Source organism: Hemiscyllium ocellatum, chromosome 31, assembly GCF_020745735.1.
Source record: "Hemiscyllium ocellatum isolate sHemOce1 chromosome 31, sHemOce1.pat.X.cur, whole genome shotgun sequence".
Lineage (NCBI taxonomy): Eukaryota > Metazoa > Chordata > Chondrichthyes > Orectolobiformes > Hemiscylliidae > Hemiscyllium > Hemiscyllium ocellatum.
This window is the reverse complement of record NC_083431.1, coordinates 1703418-1727135: the sequence shown is the minus strand read 5'-3', so window position 1 is coordinate 1727135 and position 23718 is coordinate 1703418. Positions and strand designations below refer to the sequence as shown.

Sequence of the window (23718 nt, the reverse complement as noted above, 5' to 3'; positions counted from 1 at the left end):
TGCTTGTTCAGGACCATCCCCTTTAGTAAACGGTCTTTCTTGTGTCCAGCACAGGTGTTCCTCATGCCGTTTCAGCCTTCCCCACCTCCAAACATCCAGGAAAATCAGATTTAGCCTGGAGTCTTTTGTATTGTTCCTGTAGTTACATGTGGGGTGGTCCTATAATCATATAGAAACTAGGACAGCTCGATATTGAGTGAAGTGGTAATGTGTTTCCTTAAGTCTGCCTTCAAAGTCTGGACTGCTCTTTCTGTCAGACAATGTTAGATGATGGATGGTTTGGAGCTGTCCTTATATGTCAAATACCATTCAACTTTAGGAAATACTCAAACTCCCTTCTGGTAAATGATGGCCTATTGTCCATGAGCAACACTTCCGGGAGCCTGTGTACTGCAAAAGATGCACACAGTTTTTCCATTGTCGTCCCCATGTTTGACGAATGAACTCTGTGCATGTCCAGCCAACTTGAGTAAAAATCCACAATAACTAAGAACATGGAGCCCATGAAAGGACCAGCATTGTCGATGTGTAACCCACCCATTCCCTCAGATGTGGGGGTGCTGCTGATGGTAATTTTTGTCCTTGTTGGCACTCTGGGCACTGTCTCACCAACACGGCTATATCTGGATCCAATCGTGGCCACAGGATGTAACTCTTCGCCAACATTTTCATTTTGGAGATGCCCAGATGATTTTGGTGGAGTTCAGCCAGTATCTGGCAGTGACATTTACTTGGATCACTCCCTCTTGTTCCCTGAAATAATGTGCCATCCTCTACTGTGATCTGGGCCCTCCACCACCAGAACGGTTTCAATCCTGGTTGTGATGAACCTTTTGTTCCCCTCATCACCACCAGCTGTTGTACTTTTGTCAGATGGGATCCTTTCGTATCCATAATCTATATTTATCAGAGGGAACCGGAAAGGTGTTCAGAAACCAGAATGGACTCTTCCAGGGGAGGCGGTTCAAAGCCCGAAACATCGACTCTCCTGCACCTCAGATGCTGCCTGACCAGCTGTGCTTTTCCAGCACCACACTTTTTGATACTGACAACTTCCTAGATGGTGTTGCAACTTGTAATTGTACGCACTGAGAATATGGACCCACTGTAATTGTACGTACTGAGAATATGGACCCACTGTAATTGTACGCGCTGAGAATATGGACCCACTGTAATTGTACGCACTGAGAATATGGACCCACTGTAATTGTACGTACTGAGAATATGGACCCACTGTAATTGTACGCACTGAGAATATGGACCCACTGTTGGATTCAGCTAGAAGCTATTGGCAGCTGGGCCTTGTCTGCTTCGAGCAGCCCCTCTAAGCAGGGGCACGTGGTCTGTTATTATGACAAATTTATGTCCTTAAAAGTATTGATGGAACTTCCTCAGACTAAAGATGACTGCCAAATCTTCCTTCTCTATCTGGGCGTATTTATGCTCTGCATCAGCCAGACTCCTGGAAGCATTGGGCATTTTTCTCCATTGGATGACCTCTGAACTAACACTAACCTGATACCGTATGGGGAGGCATCACAGGTCAGCACCAGTACAGTTGGGAGAGTCTGGGCACCTTTGATCACCCGGACTTTATCTTCCAATGGGTGTAACCCAATCTTGTCAATTTATAGCCCAAAGTGACCAGCTTGGGTGCCTGGAAGACACATTTTTCCCTTCTAAGGCGTATTCCCACTTTGGACGTAGTCCATGGACATTTCTCCAAGTTCTCCAAGTGTTTTTCGCTGGTCTTCCCAGTTATTAGCATGTCATCTAGATAAATGGGGACCTGAGGTAGACCTTGTAAAATGTTCTCCATTGTCCACTGAAAAGCTGCACAGGATGACGATACTCCAAATGGCAGTCATGTATATTGGTACAAACCCTTATGGGTATTAATTGTAGCATATTTCTGGGAATCCTTATCTAATCACAGTTGCAAGTAAAGATGGCTCATGTCCAGCTTTGAGGGATTGGGTATTTGTCCAACTGCAAGAAGTGGTTTACCGTTTGTTTAAAATCCCCACAAAGGTGAATTGACTCATCAGGCTTTACAATGGGTAAGACCCAGTGCTGCCCATTCCACAAACCAGGCTGGTTTGATGATTCCTTCGCTTTCCAGCCCCCTGGTTTCTGCATTACGCAAATGGCACTGGGTGAGCCTGGCAAAATTGTGCAATTGCTTCCTGTTCCATATGCAAGGTGGCGTTGGCTACTTTGATAGTCCCTGGACCTTCCTGAAAAACGTGTGGATATTTAATTAGGACTTCACTCACGCAGCCATTTTCTGATCAATCAAAAAATGTTGAGCCAATCAAGATCAATCTCTCACAACCAATTCCACCCAATCAGGCTTCAGCCTGAGCCTTCTACTACAATCAGTGGGAACTAAACCAGTTGCTTCTCACGAGAGACCGGAATTGAAGTTGTACCCTCAATCTGTAAGGGTTCCCCGGGATAGGTTCTCCATCTAACCGAGATCTTACCCAAACTCAGGGGTTGGAGTCCGGGGTGAATTTTGTTAAAGGCTGGTTCTGTGATCACTGATACAGCTGCACTGGTATTGAACCTCCATTGGAAGCAGGTGCCTATTTAACCAGGCGTTTATTTTGATTGGTTCTGATCTGGATGTTGCTGAGCAATTGAACTGTTCAAAACGATATGTAGGGTTTTTCAGGGTGTGCATTGTCCTGGATACCAGCGGAAGAGGTCTCTTCCTCAATTCAGGTCTCGTGGGTCTCTTCTGCTGTCTCAAGTCCACATGTCAGGAGCAACTATGACGGCATGCTGGCCTAGATCCTGAAGGAAGTTTTAACGGGCAGAGGCTTGGCTTTGTTTTGGGGTTTTGCTGTGGTTTGACTGAGAGTCCCTCTGTCCAGGACAATGTGCAATTGTCTTCACTCAAGTCATGTTCCCCAAGCTCAGTTGGACTAGTGAGGGTTTCTACTTCCATCAGAATACCCGACAATTCGTGGTCTACCTGCTAGATTTTCCAATGATGAAGTCAGTTGTAGTGCATGTTTAATATCTAGTCTGGCTTCAGCCAATAGGCACTTTTCCATAGTTACATCATTAATCCCACATACCAAACGGTCCCTCAGCATCTCATTAAGGGGTAAACCAAAGTCACATGCCTCTGCCAGTTGTCTTAACCTCGTCAAAAACCCTGACACGGATTCCCCCGATTCTCAAACTACTGAGTAAAACCAATAGCATTTCAGAATTAGAGCAGGCTTGGGGTCATAATATACCTTTACTAAATCTGTCAACTCAGAGTCATATGGATGTACAGCACGGAAACAGACCCTTTGGTCCACCTCACCTATGCCGACCAGATATCCCAACCCAATCTAGTCCCATTTGCCAGCACTCAGCCCATATCCCTCCAAACCCTTCCTATTCATAGACCCATCCAAATGCCATATAAACATTGCAATTGTACCAGCCTCCACCACATCCTCTGGCAGCTCATTCCATACACACACCACCCTCTGTGTGAAAATGTTTCCCCTTAGGTCTCTTTTATATCTTTCCCCTCTCATCCTAAACTTATGCCCTCTAGTTCTGGACTCCCCCCAACCAAGGGAAAGACTTTGCCTATTTACCCTATCCATGCCCCTCATAATTTTATAAATCTCTTTGAGGTCACCCCTTGGCCTCCAACACTCCAGGGAAAACAGCTCCAGCCTGTTCAGCCTCTCCCTCTAGCTCAAACTCTCCACCCTGGTAACATCCTTGTAAATCTTTTCTGAACCCTTTCAAGTTTCACAACATCTTTCCGATAGGAAGGACACCAGAACTGCACGCAATATTCCAACAGTGGCCTAACCAATGTCCTGTACAGCCGTAACATGTCCTCCCAACTCCTGTACTCAATACCCTGACCCATAAAGGAAAACATACCAAACGTCTTCTTCACTATCCTATCTACCTGCGACTCCACTTTCAAGGAGCTATGAACCTGCACCCCAAGGTCTCTTTGTTCAGCAACACTCCCTAGGACCTTACTATTAAGTGTGTAAGTCCTGCTAAGATTTGCTTTCCCAAAATGCAGTACCTCGCATATATCCGAATTAAACTCCATCTGCCACTTCTCAGCCCATTGGGCCTTCTGATCAAGATCATGTTGTATTCTGAGGTAACCTTCTTCACTGTCCACTACACCTCCAATTTTGGTGTCATCTGCAAACTTACTAACTGTACCTCTTATGCACGAATCCAAATCATTTATATAAATGACAAAAAGTAGAGGGCCCAGCACCGATCCTTGTGGCACTCCACTGGTCACAGGCCTCCAGTCTGAAAAACAACCCTCCACCGCCACCTTCTGTCTTATACCTTTGAGCCAATTCTATATCTAAATGGCTAGTTCTCCCTGCATTCCATGAGATCTTGCTAACCAATCTCCCGTGATCTCAAAAGGTTTTAGTATCTGGTACCTCAAGAAATGTTAGGCCCCTAATAACTGAGAAAGCTGCAGGTCCACAAGTTGTCAGGAGAATTTCTCATTGCTTTTCATCTGCATGTCATTTGCCCAGAAAAAGTAATGCATTCTTCCCATGTACTGGGCCCAGCCTTGCATCGAGTCAAGCTTCGATGCCAGAAATGCCTATCCCAACTCAAAGACGACTGTTGTGAGCGAATTTCTTCAGGAGCATTAGTTTTCTCTCATCGCCATTGTCATAACTTCACAAAGCCTCGTTACTTGAGGCCCATACAAATAGCATATGATAAATCAGATTAGAGAGAGGAATGAGTGGCTCAGACAAATGTGGGAGCAATGGGACTGGCACCAGTACTGGCAAGGCAGGATAATGAGTTGGTCTAAACCTGAACCTTGCTGGGGCCGGTGTTCATTTGAGCTACATAACTAGGGAAGTAGAAACGATTTTCCATAAAATAGTGTGGGAACAGGATTAAAGTTTGGAAGATGTGATCAATCAAAGGGTAGAGACAACACCAAAGAGAAAGGGCCTGGTACAGGAAATGATAAACAAACTGTGACAGGAAGGGATAAAGAGGACGGTTCTATGAATAAACCTATAAATAAGGCAAGAATTTACAGAAAGGATTGAAGGAAAAAACTCAAGGCTCTATATTCGAATATATAAACATTCATTACAAAACAAATATAATGTGAACACAAATACAAATAAATACGGGGAAGGGGTGAATGGCAAGTGTTGCAACGTCTGCAATTGCTTTGGAAGGTGCCATGGGGGAGTGGGGAAGTGTTTCGGGTGATGGATGGTGTCACAGAGGGAACACTCCCTGACAGTGGACGGGAGGGGAAGATGTGTTTGATGGTGTTCTCCTACTGGAGGTGGTGGAAGTGGCGAAGGATGATTGTGTGAATGGGGATTCTAGTGTATTGGGATGTGAGGTTAAGGGGATCCCTATCATTACTCAGGAAAGGAGGGGAAGGGGGTAAAGCCAGAAGCAGGGGAGAGGGGTCAGTCAGAGCTGAAGGCCCTGACCATAAAAAAAAAGAAAAAAATGTTTACAAAATCATGAAGGGTATGAACAAGGTGGATAGAGACAAGCTTTTTTCCAGGGTGAAGGATTCAATAATGAGAGGTCATGCGTTCAAAGTGAGAAGTGGGAAGTTTAAGGGGGCTGCATGTGGTAAGTACTTCGCACAGAGGGTGGTAGGTGTTTGGAACGTGTTGCCAGCAGAGATAGTAGAGGTGAATTCATTTAAGGTGCATTTGGACCGATGCATGAGTGGGTGGGGTGCAGAAGAATATAGATGCTTAGGAATTGGACGACAGCTTTAGACAGTAGATTTGGATCGGCTCAGGATTGGAGGGCCGAAGGGCCTGCTCCTGGGCTGTAAATTTTCTTTGAGTAAAAACAGCTGTACCCTCAACTCAGCACCGCCCTCCTAACCTGCAATCCTCTTCCTGACCTCTCCGCCCCCACCCCACTCCAGCCTATCACCCTCACCTTGACCTCCTTCCACCTATCCCACCTCCATCGCCCCTCCCCCTAGTCCCTCCTCCCTACCCTTTATCTTAGCCTGCTTGGCTCTCTCTCTCTTATTCCTGATGAAGGGCTTATGCTCGAAACGTCGAATTCTCTATTCCTGAGATGCTGCCTGGCCTGCTGTGCTTTGACCAGCAACACATTTGCAGCTGTAAATTTTCTTTGTTCTTTATGTCAAGCTCTAGTAGCCATTACAGAGACATAGCTGCAGGATGACATGGATTGGGACCTCAATCTTCAGGGGTACACAATATTTAGGAAGGTCAGGAAGCTAGGAAGAGGCGAAGGGTTAACTCTGTTAGTTAATGATGACATTAGCAAGTGATGGCTTAAGTTCAGGAAACCAACATGTGGAAATGGTTTGGGTAGAGATAAGAAATGATAAGAGCAAGAAGTCACAAGAAGCATTCTGAAGAAGGCTCACTTGACCTAAAACGTTAACCCTATTCTCTCCCCACAGATGCTGCCAGAATTTCTCCAGCAGGCTGCCTTTTTTGCCAACAAACTGAGCACTGGTTTAAATAGAACGTGAGTCTGAGGAATCAATGATGAAAAATAAAGAAATGCCAAAATAATGGACCAGGTATTTTGTATGAACTCTCACAACATTGTCCCCATCAAACATGCCAAACTGCCACTGCATAAGCCTTTTCAGAATTAATTTAGGAGTACATTCTAAACTGGCCTGGTGAAGGTGGTCGTGAGCTGTCCTCCTACGTACTACAGTCAGAAGAATGTCAAGGCAAGCACCGTGTTGTTAGGAAGGGAATTCGGGGATTTTCATCCAGAAACAGTGGGGAAACAATACATTTCCAAGTCTGGTTGGTGAATTTCTTTGGAGGGAATTTGCATTGAAGCTGTTGCTCTGCATCTGCTGCCTCTGTCCTTCAAGGTGGGAGAGAAAGCTGCTGTCACTGTGCATTGATGCTGAAGGGAGTGACTGCTGCAGGGAGTGACTGCTGCAGGGAGTGACTGCTGCAGGGAGTGACTGCTGAAGGGAGTGACTGCTGCAGGGAGTGACTGCTGCAGGGAGTGACTGCTGAAGGGAGTGACTGCTGCAGGGAGTGACTGCTGCAGGGAGTGACTGCTGCAGGGAGTGACTGCTGCAGGGAGTGACTGCTGAAGGGAGTGACTGCTGCAGGGAGTGACTGCTGAAGGGAGTGACTGCTGAAGGGAGTGACTGCTGCAGGGAGTGACTGCTGAAGGGAGTGACTGCTGAAGGGAGTGACTGCTGCAGGGAGTGACTGCTGCAGGGAGTGACTGCTGCAGGGAGTGACTGCTGAAGGGAGTGGATGGGATGTCGGTTATGCAGAGACTACTTTGTCCTGGATAGTATCAAGCTTCTCAACTGTTTGTTGGAGTTATATCCTTCCAAGTTTGGACTATTCCATCATCCTCCTGACTTCTGCCTCATGGGCAGGCACTGGCTTCATAGGGGATGAGTTACTGCAAAATTCCTAGCCTCTGACCTACTCTTGTGGCCAAAGTATTCACCTGGGGGTCCAGTCCAGTTTCTGGTCAATGGTAACCCCCCAAGATGTTGACAGTGGGGATTCAGCAATGGCAATGCTACTGAATTAGGAGATGGTTAGATTGTCATTTTTTGAAGATGGTCTTTGCCTGACATGAATGTTACTTGCCGTTTATCAGCCCAAGCTCAATACTGTGCAGGTCGTGCTGCAGGCTGCTTCAGTATCTGAGGAATGGTGAATGGTACTTAACCCTGTGCAGTCAGTGTGAATGCTACTGACCGTATGTTGGAGGGAAGGTCATTGATGAAGCAGCTAGGATGTTTGGGCCCTATCCTGTTCTCTGGTTCGTATTTCAGTGCAATTAAAGTCAACTTGCCCAGTTTAAAACTGAATTAAGTCTGGTAGTTTAATGTCAATCATCATTAGTAGTTAAATCTCTTTGTCAATGCCTCTCCCACAGTACATTCACCAAGCAACTGGCACTCTCTTCATAAGCAGTAATACGTTGTTTTTCTTTCTGAGAATTGATATTCTTGAATTGATAGTCTTGTGACAAGTCAGGACTATGATGGAATAGTCCAAACTTGGAAGGATATAACTCCAACAACAGTTGAGAAGCTTGATACTATCCAGGACAAAGTAGTCTCTGCATACCCGACATCCCACCCACTCCCTGCAGCAGTGTACGTGAAAGACAAAAAGCTTGGACAAATTGGATTTTTCAGCATTGCCTAAATTCTGTGATTTCTAAAGTGAGCCAATGAGTTGATAGGAATATTCAAATTCAAAGGATTCTGCATGTGCAAAGAAATAATAAATGCACTAGCAGCTGGGACAGTGCAGGAGGGATACATGTTGAAAACAACGAGCGAAAGAATGCAAGTAATATGAAGGGAAGGAAACTCTTGGCAGGGAGTTGTTGACATTTAGAAGGTGCTTCCTGAACTAATGATGGAAAAGAGTCAAGAATAACGTTTAAAAGTTAATAGAATATTTGAAAGTAGCTGGGTTGGGAGAGTAACTGGATGGTTCTTTGAAAGATTGGACATGAACTGAATGAAGATTGGATGCTGTATTATTTCACTAGGCACAACTCACTCAATCCTGCACTGAATGCCTGCAATTCCAACAGCCAACTCCAGGGGGTGGGATTCGCAGAGATAAGCCATGTTCATAGTCAGGTTAAACAGATACTCAATTACATTAAGGGAACTGGTTAATGGACTGCAAAACTAAAATGAGGACAACAAAGAGGATTGGTCAAATGGTGGACAGTTTAAACCAGAGCAGTGAAAAAAGGAATCAATACACACATTTTGCAAATACCAACACCAGATCACATTGCCACAGACCGGTCAGCACCACAACTGTACCCCAGTGTTACACTTTGTTACACAGTGACAGACCTGTCCCCACCAGTACTGTACCCCAGTGTTATACAGTGACAGGTCTGTCCCCATCAGTATTGTACCCCAGTGTTATACAGTGACAGACCTGTCCCCAGTGTTATACAGTGACAGACCTGTCCCCACCAGGATTGTACCCCAGTGTTATACAGTGACAGACCTGCCCACACCAGTATTGTACCCCAGTGTTATACAGTGACAGACCTGTCCCCAGTGTTATACAGTGACAGACCTGTCCCCACCAGGATTGTACCCCAGTGTTATACAGTGACAGACCTGCCCACACCAGTATTGTACCCCAGTGTTATACAGTGACAGACTTGTCCCCACCAATACTGTACCTCAGTGTTATACAGTGACAGACCTGTCCCCACCAGTACTGTGCCCCAGTGTTATACTGTGACAGACCTGTCCCCATCAGTACTGTACCCCAGTGTTATACTGTGACAGACCTGTCCCCACCAATACTGTACACCAGTGTTATACAGTGACAGACCTGTCCCCACCAGGACTGTTCCCCAGTGTTATACAGCGACAGACCTGTCCCCACCAGTACTGTGCCCCAGTGTTATACAGTGACAGACCTGTCCCCACCAGGACTATGCCCCAGTGTTATACAGTGACAGACCTGTCCACATCAGTACTGTACCCCAGTGTTATGCTGTGACAGACCTGTCCCCATCAGTACTGTACCCCAGTGTTATACTGTGACAGACCTGTCCCCACCAATACTGTACACCAGTGTTATACAGTGACAGACCTGTCCCCACCAGGACTGTTCCCCAGTGTTATACAGTGACAGATCTGTCCCCATCAGGATTGTACCCAGTGTTATACAGTGACAGACCTGTCCCCAACAGTACTGTACCCCAGTGTTATTCAGTAACAGATCTGTCCCCACCAGTACTGTACCCAGTGTTATACAGTGACAGACCTGTCTCCACCAGTACTGTACCCCAGTGTTATACAGTGACAGACCTATCCCCACTAGTACTGTACCCAGTGTTATACAGTGACAGACCTGTCCCCAGTGTTATACAGTGACAGACCTGTCCCCACCAGGATTGTACCCCAGTGTTATACAGTGACAGACCTGCCCACACCAGTATTGTACCCCAGTGTTATACAGTGACAGACCTGTCCCCAGTGTTATACAGTGACAGACCTGTCCCCACCAGGATTGTACCCCAGTGTTATACAGTGACAGACCTGTCCCCATCAGGATTGTACCCAGTGTTATACAGTGACAGACCTGTCCCCAACAGTACTGTACCCCAGTGTTATTCAGTAACAGATCTGTCCCCACCAGTACTGTACCCAGTGTTATACAGTGACAGACCTGTCTCCACCAGTACTGTACCCCAGTGTTATACAGTGACAGACCTATCCCCACTAGTACTGTACCCCAGTGTTATACAGTGACAGACCTGTCCCCAGTGTTATACAGTGACAGACCTGTCCCCACCAGGATTGTACCCCAGTGTTATACAGTGACAGACCTGCCCACACCAGTATTGTACCCCAGTGTTATACAGTGACAGACCTGTCCCCAGTGTTATACAGTGACAGACCTGTCCCCACCAGGATTGTACCCCAGTGTTATACAGTGACAGACCTGCCCACACCAGTATTGTACCCCAGTGTTATACAGTGACAGACTTGTCCCCACCAATACTGTACCTCAGTGTTATACAGTGACAGACCTGTCCCCACCAGTACTGTGCCCCAGTGTTATACTGTGACAGACCTGTCCCCATCAGTACTGTACCCCAGTGTTATACTGTGACAGACCTGTCCCCACCAATACTGTACACCAGTGTTATACAGTGACAGACCTGTCCCCACCAGGACTGTTCCCCAGTGTTATACAGCGACAGACCTGTCCCCACCAGTACTGTGCCCCAGTGTTATACAGTGACAGACCTGTCCCCACCAGGACTATGCCCCAGTGTTATACAGTGACAGACCTGTCCACATCAGTACTGTACCCCAGTGTTATGCTGTGACAGACCTGTCCCCATCAGTACTGTACCCCAGTGTTATACTGTGACAGACCTGTCCCCACCAATACTGTACACCAGTGTTATACAGTGACAGACCTGTCCCCACCAGGACTGTTCCCCAGTGTTATACAGTGACAGACCTGTCCCCATCAGGATTGTACCCAGTGTTATACAGTGACAGACCTGTCCCCAACAGTACTGTACCCCAGTGTTATTCAGTAACAGATCTGTCCCCACCAGTACTGTACCCAGTGTTATACAGTGACAGACCTGTCTCCACCAGTACTGTACCCCAGTGTTATACAGTGACAGACCTATCCCCACTAGTACTGTACCCCAGTGTTATACAGTGATAGACCTGTCCCCACCAATACTGTGCCCCAGTGGAATACAGTGACAGACCTGTCCCCACCAGTTCTGTAACCCAGTGTAATACAGGGACAGACCCGTCCCCACCAGTACCGTACCCCAGTGTTATACAGTGATAGACCTGTCCCCACCAGGATTGTACCCCAGTGTTATACAGTGACAGACCTGCCCACACCAGTATTGTACCCCAGTGTTATACAGTGACAGACCTGTCCCCAGTGTTATACAGTGACAGACCTGTCCCCACCAGTACTGTACCCCAGTGTTATACAGTGACAGACCTGTCCCCATCAGTACTGTACCCCAGTGTTATGCAGTGACAGACCTGTCCCCATCAGTACTGTACCCCAGTGTTATACAGTGACAGACCTGTCCCCATCAGTACTGTAACTCAGTGTTATACAGTAGAATAGAACATAGAACATTACAGCGCAGTGCAGGCCCTTCGGCCCTCGATGTTGCACCGCCCTGTCATACCAATCTGAAGCCCGTCCCACCTACACTACACCATGTACGTCCATATGCTTGTCCAATGATGACTTAAATGCACTTAAAAGTTGGCGAATCTACTACCATTGCAGGCAAAGCATTCCATACCCCTACTACTCTCTGAGTAAGGAAACTACCTCTGACATCTGTCCTTTCTCTATCACCTTTCAATTTAAAGCTATGCCCCCTTGTGCTCACCGTCACCATACTTGGAAAAAGGCTCTCCCTGTTCACCCTATCTAACCCTCTGATTATCTTATATGTCTCTATTAAGTCACCTCTCAACCTTCTTCTCTCCAATGAAAACAGCCTCAAGTTCCTCAGCCTTTCCTCATAAGTCCTTCCCTCCAAACCAGGTAACATCCTCGTAAACCTCCTTTGCACCCTTTCCAAAGCTCCCATATCCTTCTTATACTGTGGTGACCAGAACTGTACACAATACTCCAAGTGCGACCGCACCAGAGTTTTGTACAGCTGTAGCATAATCTCATGGTTCCGGAACTTGATCCCTCTATTAATAAAAGCTAAAACACTGTATGCCTTTTTAACAACCCTGTCAACCTGGGTGGCGTCTGCAAATTTACTACTCACCCTTCTACGCCCTCATCCAGGTCGTTTTTACAAATGATGAACAGCAGTGGACCCAACACCGACTCTTGCACCACGATTAACTGGACTCCAGGATGAACATTTCCAATCAACCATCACCCTCTGCCTTCTTTCAGCAAGCCAATTACTGATTCAAACTGCTATATCCCCCACAATCCACTAAGGTCGGTGGAGTTGTGGATAGTGACGAAGGATGTAGTAGGTTGCAAAGAGACATAGATAGGATACAGAGCTGGGCTGAGAGGTTGCAAATGGAGTTCAATGTGGACAAGTGTGAGGTGATACACTTTGGACGGAGTAATCGGAATGCAAAGTACTGGGCTAATGGTAAGATTCTTGGGAGTGCAGATGAGCAGAGAGATCTCGGTGTCCATGTGCACTTAGAGCTAGGACAAACAGAGTTGTTTTCTCTGGTTTGCTGCCTGTGCCACATGCTAGTGAGGTGAGGAACAGGGAGAGAAAGGAGTTGAACACGTGGCTACAGGGATGGTACAGGAGAGAGGGTTTCGTGTTTTTGGATAATTGGAGCTCTTTCTGGGGTAGGTGGGACTTCTACAAGCAGGATGGTCTCCATCTAAACCAGAGGGGTACCAATATCCTGGGTAGGAAATTCGCTAAAGCTATTAAGGTGGATTTAAACTAATACAGCAGGAGGTTGGGAACCAAAATTGTAGGACAGGTACAGAAGAGGATGAGAGTAGGGAGTTCCCAAATCAAGTATCTGACACTGGCAAGCGAGAACCTGGTTTGAAGTGTGTGTACTTCAACACGAGGAGCATCCAGAATAAAGTGGGTGAACTGGCAGTGTGGGTTGGTACTTGGGACTTCGATGTTGTGGCCATTACGGAGACATGGATAAAACAGGGACAGGAATGGTTGTTGCAGGTTCCGGGATTCAGATGCTTCAGTAAGAACAGAGAAGATGGTAAAAGAGGGGGAGGTGTGGCATTGTTGATCAGGGACAATATTAAGAGTTATTGAAAGAATGTTTGGGGACTCGATAACTGAGGTAGTATGGGCTGAGGTTAGAAACAGGAAAGGAGAAGTCACCATGCTGGGAGTTTTCTACAGGCCTCCGAATAGTCCCAGAGATGTAGAGGAAAGGATAGCAAAGATGATTCTCGATAGGAGTGAGAGGCAGGGTAGTTGTCATGGGGGACTTCAACTATCCAAATACTGACTGGGATCACTACAGTATGAGTACTATAGATGGGTCAGTTTTTGTCCAGTGTGTGCAGGAGGGCTTCCTGGCACAGTATGTAGACAGGCCAACAAGGGGCAAAGCCACTTTAGATTTAGTACTGGGTAATGAGCCTGGCCAGGTGTTAGATTTGGAAGTAGGTGAGCATTTTGGAGACAGCGATCACAATTCTGTCAGGTTTACTTTAGTGATGGAAAGGGATAGGTGTACTCCACCGAGCAAGAGTTACAGCTGGGGGAAGGGAAATTACGATGCAATTAGGAAAGATTTAGGAAGTGTAGAATGGGGAAGGAAACTGCAGGGGATGGGCACATTACAAATATGGAGCTTATTCAAGGAAAAGCTCCTGTGTGTCCTAGATAATTATGTACCTGTCAGGCAGGGAGGAAGATATTGAACGCGTGAGCCGTGGTTTACTAGGAAGTGGAATCGCTGGTCAAGAAGAAGACGGCTTATGTTAGGACAAAACATGAAAACTCAGTTCGGGCGCTTGAGGGTTACAAGGAAGTCAGGAAAGACCTAAAAAGAGAGCTCAGAAGTGCCAGGAGGAGACATGAGAAGTTGTTGGTGGATAGGATCAGGGTAAATCCTAAGGCTTTCCATAGGTATGTCAGGAATAAAAGAATGACGATTGTTAAATTAGGGCCAATCAAGGATAATAGTGGGAAGTTGTGTGTGGAGTCAGAGCAGATAGGGGAAGCACTAACTAAATATTTTTCAACAGTGTTCACTATAGAAAATGAAAATGTTGGTGAGGAAGATACAGAGATACTTGCTTCTAGACTAGAAGAGATTGAGGTTCACAAGGAAATACTGCAGAGTGTGAAAATAGACAAGTCCCCTGGGCCGGATGGGATCTATCCTAGGATCCTCTGGGAAGCCAGGGAAGAGATTGCTGAGCCTTTGGCATTGATCTTCAAATCATCATTGTCTACAGGAATAATGCCTGAGGCCTGGAGGATAGCAAATGTGGTTTCCCTGTTCAAGAAGGGTAGTAGAGACAACCCTGGTAATTACAGACCAGTGAGTCTTACTTCAGTTGTTGGTAATACATAAGAAACAAACGACAGGCAAAAGTAGACATTGAGCCACTTCAAACTGCTGGGAGCTAGTGATGGGAGATACGGAAATAGCTGAAGAACTTAATAAGTACTTTGCGTCAGTCTTTACATGGAAGACATGAGTAATATCCCAACAATTAAAGAAAGTCAAGGGGCTGAGTTGAATATGCCATTATAAAAAAGATAGTGCTAGAAAAGCTAAAAGGCCTTAAGATTGACAAATCTCCTGGCCCCGATGGGATACATCCTAGAGTCCTGAGGGAAGTGGCTGAGGAAATAGCGGAGACGTTGGTTGAGATCTTTCAAAAGTCACTGGAGTCAGGGAAAGTCCCGGATGATTGGAAGACCGCTGTTGTAACCCTCTTGTTCAAGAAAGGATCAAGTCAAAAGATGGAAAATTATAGGCCAATTAGCCTAACCTCGGTTGTTGGTAAAATTCTAGAATCCATCGTTAAGGACGAGGTTTCTAAATTCTTGGAAGAGCAGGGTTGGATTAGAACAAGTCAACATGGATTTAGTAAGGGGAGGTCATGCCTGACAAACCTGTTAGAATTCTTTGAAGAGGTGACAAGTAGGTTAGACCAGGGAAACCCAGTGGATGTGGTCTATCTAGACTTCCAAAAGGCCTTTGATAAGGTGCCACACGGGAGGCTGCTGAGCAAGGTGAGGGCCCATGGTGTTCGAGGTGAGCTACTGGGATGGATTGAGGATTGGCTGTCTGACAGAAGGCAGAGAGTGGGATAAAAGGTTCTTTTTCGGAATGGCAGCCGGTGACAAGCGGTGTCCCGCAGGGTTCAGTGTTGGGGCCGCAGCTGTTCACGTTATATATTAATGATCTGGATGAAGGGACTGGGGGCATTCTAGCTAAGTTTGCCGATGATACGAAGTTAGGTGGACAGGCAGGTAGTACTGAGGAAGTGGGGAGGCTACAGAAGGATCTAGACAGTTTGGAAAAAAGAATACAAGCATGGACTATTTTCTAAACGGTGAGAAAATTCATAAAGCCAAAGTACAAAGGAATCTGGGAGTGCTAGTCAAGGATTCTCTAAAGGTAAACATGCAGGTTGAATCCGTGATTAAGAAAGCAAATGCAATGTTGTCATTTATCTCAAGAGGGTTGGAATATAAAAGCAGAGATGTGCTACTGAGACTTTATAAAGCTCTGGTTAGGCCCCATTTGGAGTACTGTGTTCAGTTTCGGGCCCCACACCTCAGGAAGGACATACTGGCACTGGAACGTGTCCAGCGGAGATTCACACGGATGATCCCTGGAATGGTAGGTCTAACATATGAGGAACAGCTGAGGATCCTGGGATTGTACTCATTGGAGTTTAGAAGATTAAGGGGAGATCTAATAGAAACTTACAAGATAATACATGGCTTGGAAAGGGTGGACGCTAAGAAATTGTTTCTGTTAGGCGAGGAGACTAGGACCCGTGGACACAGCCTTAGAATTAGAGGGGGTCAATTCAGAACAGAAATGCGGAGACATTTTTTCAGCCAGAGAGTGGTGGGCCTGTGGAATTCATTGCCGCTGAGTGCAGTGGAGGCTAGGACGCTAAATGTCTTCAAGGCAGAGATTGATAAATTCTTGATGTCACAAGGAATTAAGGGCTACGGGGAGAATGCGGGTAAGTGGAGTTGAAATGCCCATCAGCCATGATTAAATGGCGGAGTGGACTCGATGGGCCAAATGGCCTGACTTCCACTCCTATGTCTTATGGAAAAGGTTATAAGAGATAGGATTTATAACTATCTAGAAAGAATAATCTGATCAGGGACAGTCAGCATGGTTTTGTGAAGGGTAGGTCGTGCCTAACGAATCTTATTGAGTTTTTTTGACAAAGTGACCAAGCAGGTAGATGAGAGTAAACCGGTTGATGTGGTGTATACGGATTTTAGCAAGGCGTTCGATAAGGTTCCCCACAGTAGGCTATTGTACAAAATGCGGAGGAATGGGATTGTGGGAGATATAGCAGTTTGGATCAGTAATTGGCTTGCTGAAAGAAAACAGAGGGTTGTGGTTGATGGAACATATTCATCTTGGTGTACAGTTATGGCGTACCGCAAGGGTCGATATTGGGTCCACTGCTGTTCGTCATTTTTATAAATGACCTGGATGAGGGCTGAGAAGGGTGGGTTAGGAAATTTGCAGACGACACTAAGGCCGGTGACCTGTGGATAGTGACGAAGGATGTAGTAGGTTACAGAGAGACATAGATAGGATGCAGACCTGGGCTGAGAGGTGGCAAATGGAGTTTAATGGACAAGTGTGAGGTGAGTAATCGGAATGCAAAGTACTGAGCTAATGGTAAGATTCTTGGTAGTGTAGATGAGCAGAGAGATCTCGGTGTCCAGGTACACAGATCCCTGAAAGTTGCCATCTAGATTGACAGGGTTGTTAAGAAGGCATACAGTGTTTTGGCCTTTATTAATAGAGGGATTGAGTTCCAGAACCATGAGGTTATGCTGCAGCCGTACAAAACTCTGGTGCGGCTGGAATATTGTGTATAGGTCTGGTCACCGCATTATAAGAAGGATGTGGAAGCTTTGGAAAGGGTGCAGAGGAGATTTACTAGGATGTTACCTGGTACGGAGGGAAGGCCTTACGAGGAAAGGCTGAGGGCCTTGAGGCTGTTTACATTGGAGAGAAGAAGGTTGAGAGGTGACTTAATAGAGACATATAAGATAATCAGAGGGTTAGATAGGGTGGGCAGGGAAAGCCTTTTTCTAAGTATGGTGACGGCAAACACAAGGGGACACAACTTTAAAGTGAGGGGTGATCAATATAGGATAGATGTCAGAGGTAGTTTCTTTACTCAGAGAGTAGTAGGGCTGTGGAATGCTTTGCCTGCAACGGTAGTAGATTCACCAACTTTAAGTGCATTTAAGTCATCATTGGACAAGCATATGGACGTACATGGTGTAGTGTAGGTGGGACGGGCTTCAGATTGGTATGACAGGGCGGTGCAACATCGAGGGCCGAAGGGCCTGCACTGCGCTGTAATGTTCTATGTTAATCCCATTCCTCTGCATTTTGTACAATAGCCTACTGTGGGGAACCTTATCGAACACCTTGCTGAAATCCATATACACCACATCAACCGGTTTACTCTCATCTACCTGTTTGATCACCTTCTCAAAGAACTCAATAAGGTTTGTGAGGCACGGCCTACCCTTCACAAAATTGTGCCGACTATCCCTAATCAAATTATTCTTTTCTAGATGATTATAAATCACATCTCTCCTAACCTTTTCCAACACTTTACTAACAACTGAAGTAAGGCTCACTGGTCTATAATTACCAGGGTTGTCTCTACTCCCCTTCTTGAACAGGGGAACCACATTTGCTATCCTCCAGCCTTCTGGCACTATTCCTGTAGACAATGACGATTTAAAGATCAATGCCCAAGGCTCGGCAATCTCCTCCCTGGCTTCCCAGAGGATCCTAGGATAAATCCCATCCGGCCCAGGGGACTCATCTATTTTCACACTCTGCAGGATTTCTAATACCTCTTCCTTGTGAACCTCAATCCCACCTAGTCTAGTAGCCTGTATCTCAGTATTCTCCTCGACAACATTGTCGTTTTCTAGAGTGAATACTGTCAAAAAATATTCATTTGGTGCTTCCCCTATCACCTCTGACTCCACACACAACCTCCCACCACTCGCCTTGATTGGCCCTAATCTTACTCTTGTCATTCTTTTATTCCTTAAATCCCTATAGAAAGCCTTAGGGTTTACCCTGATCCTATCCTCCAACAACTTCTCATGTCTCCTCCTGGCTCTTCTGAGCTCTCTCTTTAGGTCTTTCCTGGCTACCTTGTAACCCTCAAGCGCCCTAACTGAGCCTTCACATCTCATCCTAACATAATCCTTCTTCTTCCTCTTGACCAGAGATTCCACTTCCTTCATAAACCACGGCTCCCACGCTCTACAGCTTCCTCCCTGCCTGACAGGTACATACTTATCTAGGACACACAGGAGCTTTTCCTTGAACAAGCTCCACATTTCTAATATGCCCATCCCCTGCAGTTTCCTTCCCCATCCTATGCTTCCTAAACCTTGCCTAATCACATTGTAATTGCCTTTCCCCCAGCTGTAACTCTTGCCCAGTGATATACACCTATCCCTTTCTATCACTAAAGTAAACAAACAGAATTGTGATTGCTATCACCAAAGTGCTCACTTACTTCCAAATCTAACACCTGGCCGGGCTGATTACCCAGTACCAAATCTAATGTGGATTCGCCCCTTGTTGGTCTGTCTACATACTGTGTCAGGAAGCCCTCCTGCACACACTGGACAAAAACTGACCCATTTATAGTACTCGTACTCTAGTGATCCCAGTCAATATTTGGAAAGTTGAAGTCCCCCATGACAACTACCCTGTCTCTCTCACTCCTATCGAGAATCATCTTTGCTATCCTTTCCTCTACATCTCTGGAACTATTCGGAGGTCTATAGAAAACTCCCAACAGGGTGACCTCTCCTTTCCTGTTTCTAATTTCAACCCATACTACCTCAGTTGACAAGTCCCCAAACATCCTTTCTGCAATTATAATACTGTCCTTGACCAACAATGCCACACCTCCCCCTATTTTACCATCTTCTATGTTCTTACTGAAACATCTGAATCCCGGAACCTGCAACAACCATTCCTGTCCCTGCTCTATCCATGTCTCCGAAATGGCCACAACATCGAAGTCCCAGGTACCAACCCATGCTGCAAGGTCACCCACCTATTTCCGGATGCTCCTGGCGTTGAAGTAGACACACTTCAAACCAACTTCTTGCTTGCTGGTGCCATCTTGCGTCCCTGAAACTTGATTTCGGACCTCCCTACTCTCAACCCTTTCTATACTCGAATTACTATTTTGGTTCCCATCCCCCCCCTGCTGGGTTAGTTTAAACCCATCCCAATAGCCTTAGCGCATTCCCCCCCAGGATGTTGGTACCCCACTAGTTCAGATGAAGACCATCCTGCTTGTAGAGGTCCTACCTACCCCAGAAAGAGCCCCAATTATCCAAGAATCCAAAACCCTCCCTCCTGTACATCCCTGTAGCCATGTGTTCAACTCCTCTCTCTCCTCATTCCTTGCCTCACTAGCATATGGTATGGGCAACAAACCAGAGACAACAACTCTGTCCATCCTAGCTCTCTGAATTTCTACCTTAAATCCCCATCTCTCTTCCTACCTATGTCGTTGGTGCCTATGTGGACCACGACTTGGGGCTGCTCCCCCTCCCCCTTAAGGATCCTAAAAACACAATCAGAGACATTACAAACCCTGGCACCTGGGAGGCAACACACCAACCGTTAGACTCTCTCCTCCCCACAGAACCTCCTATCTGTCACCCTAACTATGGAGTCCCCAGTGACTACTGCTCTGCTCCTCTTCCCCCTTCCCTTCTGAGCAGCAGGGACAGACTCTGTGCCAGAGACCTGTGCCCCACTACTTTCCCCTGGTAAATCCTCCCCCCTCCCCCAACAGTATTAAAACGGTATACATATTGTTGAGGGGAATGGCCACAGGGGATCCCTACACTGCCAGCTGGTTCCCTTTCCGTCCCCTGACTGTAACCCATTTGCCTTTTTCTTGTCCCTGAGGTGTGGCTACCTCCCTGTAACTCCTCTCAATAACTCCCTCTGCCTCCCGAATGATCCAAAGTTCATCCAGCTCCAGCTCCAGCTCCAGTTCCCTAATGTGGTTTTTGAGGAGCTGGAGTTGGGTATACTTCCCGCAGACAGAGTCAGCAGGGACTCTAGTGGTGACCCTTACTTCACACATTCTGCAGGAGGAACATTCAACTGCCCTAACCTCCATTCCCATTATTCTAAATTCCCAAAGAGACTGTTGAAAAAGAAGGAATAAAAAATAAACTCGTTACCTTACTAATCTGGCGCACAGAACCTTTTTTCCCGGTTAGAGGAGGAGGACGGGTGGGAGACACGATCGAGTATGTTTTGGGTAATGCAACCACACAAATATATGACTTCCCAGAAGTCCTTCGTTCCTCCCTTGCATCTCTCGGCAAATGGAGGCCCGACTCCCAAGGTAAGTCCCTTTTAATGAGGGAAAACTCACCCCTACCAGCAGCCCTCACTTCACCACTCGTCCACTCCTCACACCTCTAGGCAAATGGAGTAGTGACAGACCTGTCCTCACCAGTACTGTACCCCAGTGCTATACTTTGAACCTACCGTTGGTGCCATGTTCTCTGTTGTTGACGTGACTGTGTCATTTGTTTCCTTGGCTCTGGAGCTGAGGTGCGGTGACATTGTGGGAGATTCATCGATATATGGCATTGTTTCAGAAGCTTCTTGAGCAGCTTTTGGTTCATCTGCAGTCTCCCCATCAAAGGCATCTGTGTAATTATAATCTAGTAAAGATGAGAGAGATATTCTCGGTAAATGCAGCACAGATAGACAGAATGCATATGTCACACAGTGTCACCTTTGGCACCCCCTGTTTACACCACCCCAGGTCTGCTCCACACCTCAACCTGTCACAGAGTTGATTTATCCTCTTCCTCCGTTCCCTTGTGAACACCAGATCAAACCCAACTTTTCCTGAGAAATGCATTAAGGCCTATTCCTCTCCCTAACCGTTGACAGGATGCTGACATCGCTGACATGGCCAGCACTTATTGCCCATCCCTAACTGTCCAGAGTATCAATCACATTGCTCTGGATCTGGAGTAACATGTACACCAGACCGGGTAAGAAAGACAGTTTCCTCCTCCTGGCCATCAGTGAAACAAATGAGGTTTTCCGACAATTAGCATCAGTTTCATCATTAGAGTCTTAATTCCAGATTTTTACTTAAATCCAAATTCCACTTAGTGTGGAGGGATTCAAACCTGAATCCTCAGTACGTGGATCTCTGGATTCAGAGTTCAGTGATAATACCACTAGGCCATTGCCCCTCCCTACTGTTTCTGTTTCTTCACTCACTCATGCTCCCTCCAGCACACCCGAAAACTTTCCCTTCACTTCGTCTCGGCTCATATTGTCAGCAGGACCCAGCTCCTGTTCTCTTGATGCACTTTCCATTAAAGTGCCGACTCCCAGACTCCATCCCTTGGTTCCCAGCTGAACCAAACCGGTGACTGGTTCTCCCAGGGAATAATGGGTTTGTTCTTCTCTCCTGCAAAGCTGAATTTATCACAGCTCCCCCCGCCCTTAAAAAACACCAACCCTGGCCCCTCCATCCGTGAAATCTACTGTCATATCTCCAACAATACTAGCCTCCCCAAATGTGCCTTTATATCCCAAACATGTTCATCCCTTCCTGGAACTCCAGGCTGGAATTCCTCCAATCAGGCTTCTGCCTCTGTTGCTGAACATAAACAGCTATATTCTATGGAATGAGCTGCCAGAGGAAGTGGTGAATAAGGGTTCAATTACAACACATAAAAGGCATCTGGATGGATATATGAACAGGAAGGGTTTAGAGGGATATGGGTCAAGTGCTGGCAAATGGGATAGTAGTTTAGGTTAGGATATCTGGTCAGCATGGACGAGTTGGACTGAAGGGTCTCTTTCCGTGCTGTACAACTCTGTAACTCTAAATGTGATTGTGGCAAAGTAAACTTCCCCTCTTTGTGCCTTTGACACAGTGACCACATTATGTTGTTTTATATCTCTCCAGTCTCATTCAGCCAAGTGTGACTGTCTCACCTGATCCCATTTTCATCAATCTTATCATCGCCAGAGAATCACTGGCAAGGTCCCCTCTTCCTGTTCCCACACTTTTAGCTCTGGTGTTCCCAGGGTCCAGTCCCACATTTGAGTGCAACAGTTATCTCTGACCTCAAATCTGCCCCATCACAAAGATAACTCATCTCCAACCCTCCAACTTCCATCTCCTGACTTTACCCAATGCAATTGATGGGTAAGAAAATCAAAAAATTTAATCTGCACAATTCTAACTTACTTTATAGTTTGTAGTTGGCATCAAACTGAAATGCCAATTGCAGGTAATGACTTTTTATCAGGGTTTCTGATGAGAGAGCAATTTAATTAAGTACCAGATAAAACCGGATACTCTTTAATGGAGTCAGCTAGGTCTTTTGTTTTCAGAGCATATGAAACTAGCCATCTTAGTGCGAGTGAAGTGATTTGGGGAGTAAAGGGAAGAGAAAGAGGTGCTCTGTTCCTTTTGCTTTTGCCTAAACCTCTTCAGCCTCCAGGAACTGATTCTCACTTTATCATAAGAGAGGAAACAGCTAAATTGGCAACTGTCTGGTCAATGATTTCAGGTTTATTCCAGTTCTAAAAGCTGAAAGAGCAGATATTAATGTGAATAAAATATACAAAAACATTCTAAATCTAAAGTTGAATACAATTTGTGGTGCACTGTCCCCAGTACTGGGGATCTGAATCAATGACACGGACTCTGTGTGAACTGTACTAGGGCTGGTGCACTTCCTAACCACATAATTAAGGAAAGAGAAAGGATTTTAAAGTAAACAGTGACGCCATTGGGTCAAATTTGGAAAGGTGCTGTAAATCAAAGAGTAGAGTCAAGGACAAAGAAAAAGGCATTAATGCAAGATCTGTCTGTGATAGGAAAATGATGGAGAGTATGAATTTTACAGTCAGCTACCAGATAGGCCAGAATTTACAAAGAAAGGAAAAGGATGAAATTAAAAACTCTGAATCTGAATACACGTTGTATTCTAAACAAAACAATAAACTGAAATGATAAATAGAAATAAATCAGTACAATTTAGTAATCACACAGATACCCAGCTGCAGACAAACACGGACTGGGATCAATCCCCAAAGAGCGCAGGACACTTAGAAACAACAAAAGTCAAACAGTGTAGAAGCAGCATCTGAGGAGCAGGAGAGTTGACGTTTCTGTTCCTGAAGAGCTTATGTTCAAAACGTTGATCCTCCTGCTCCTCGGATGCTGCCTGACCTGCTGTGCTTTTCCAGCACCACACTCCTCGACTCTGATCCCCAGCATCTGCAGTGCTCACTTTCTCCCACTGAGAAACAACAAGGAAAGATGGAGGGATGGCTGTGCTGCTTATGATGGCATTAGCATAAACGAGAGCGATGACTTAAAGTTCAGGAAACCAATATGGGTAAATGTTTTAGATACAAATGAG

At 46.0% G+C, this 23718-nt stretch overlaps 1 protein-coding gene across 1 annotated transcript in view; it reads right to left on the bottom strand.

Annotated features, from left to right (window-relative positions):
• Positions 1-23718, bottom strand: part of abr (ABR activator of RhoGEF and GTPase) — a 119642-nt gene that overhangs the window by 53950 nt on the left and 41974 nt on the right. The window contains exon 2 of the mRNA XM_060848320.1: positions 20801-20979. Within this exon, the coding sequence (XP_060704303.1) occupies positions 20801-20979 (179 nt within the window). The remainder of the gene's footprint in view (positions 1-20800; positions 20980-23718) is intronic.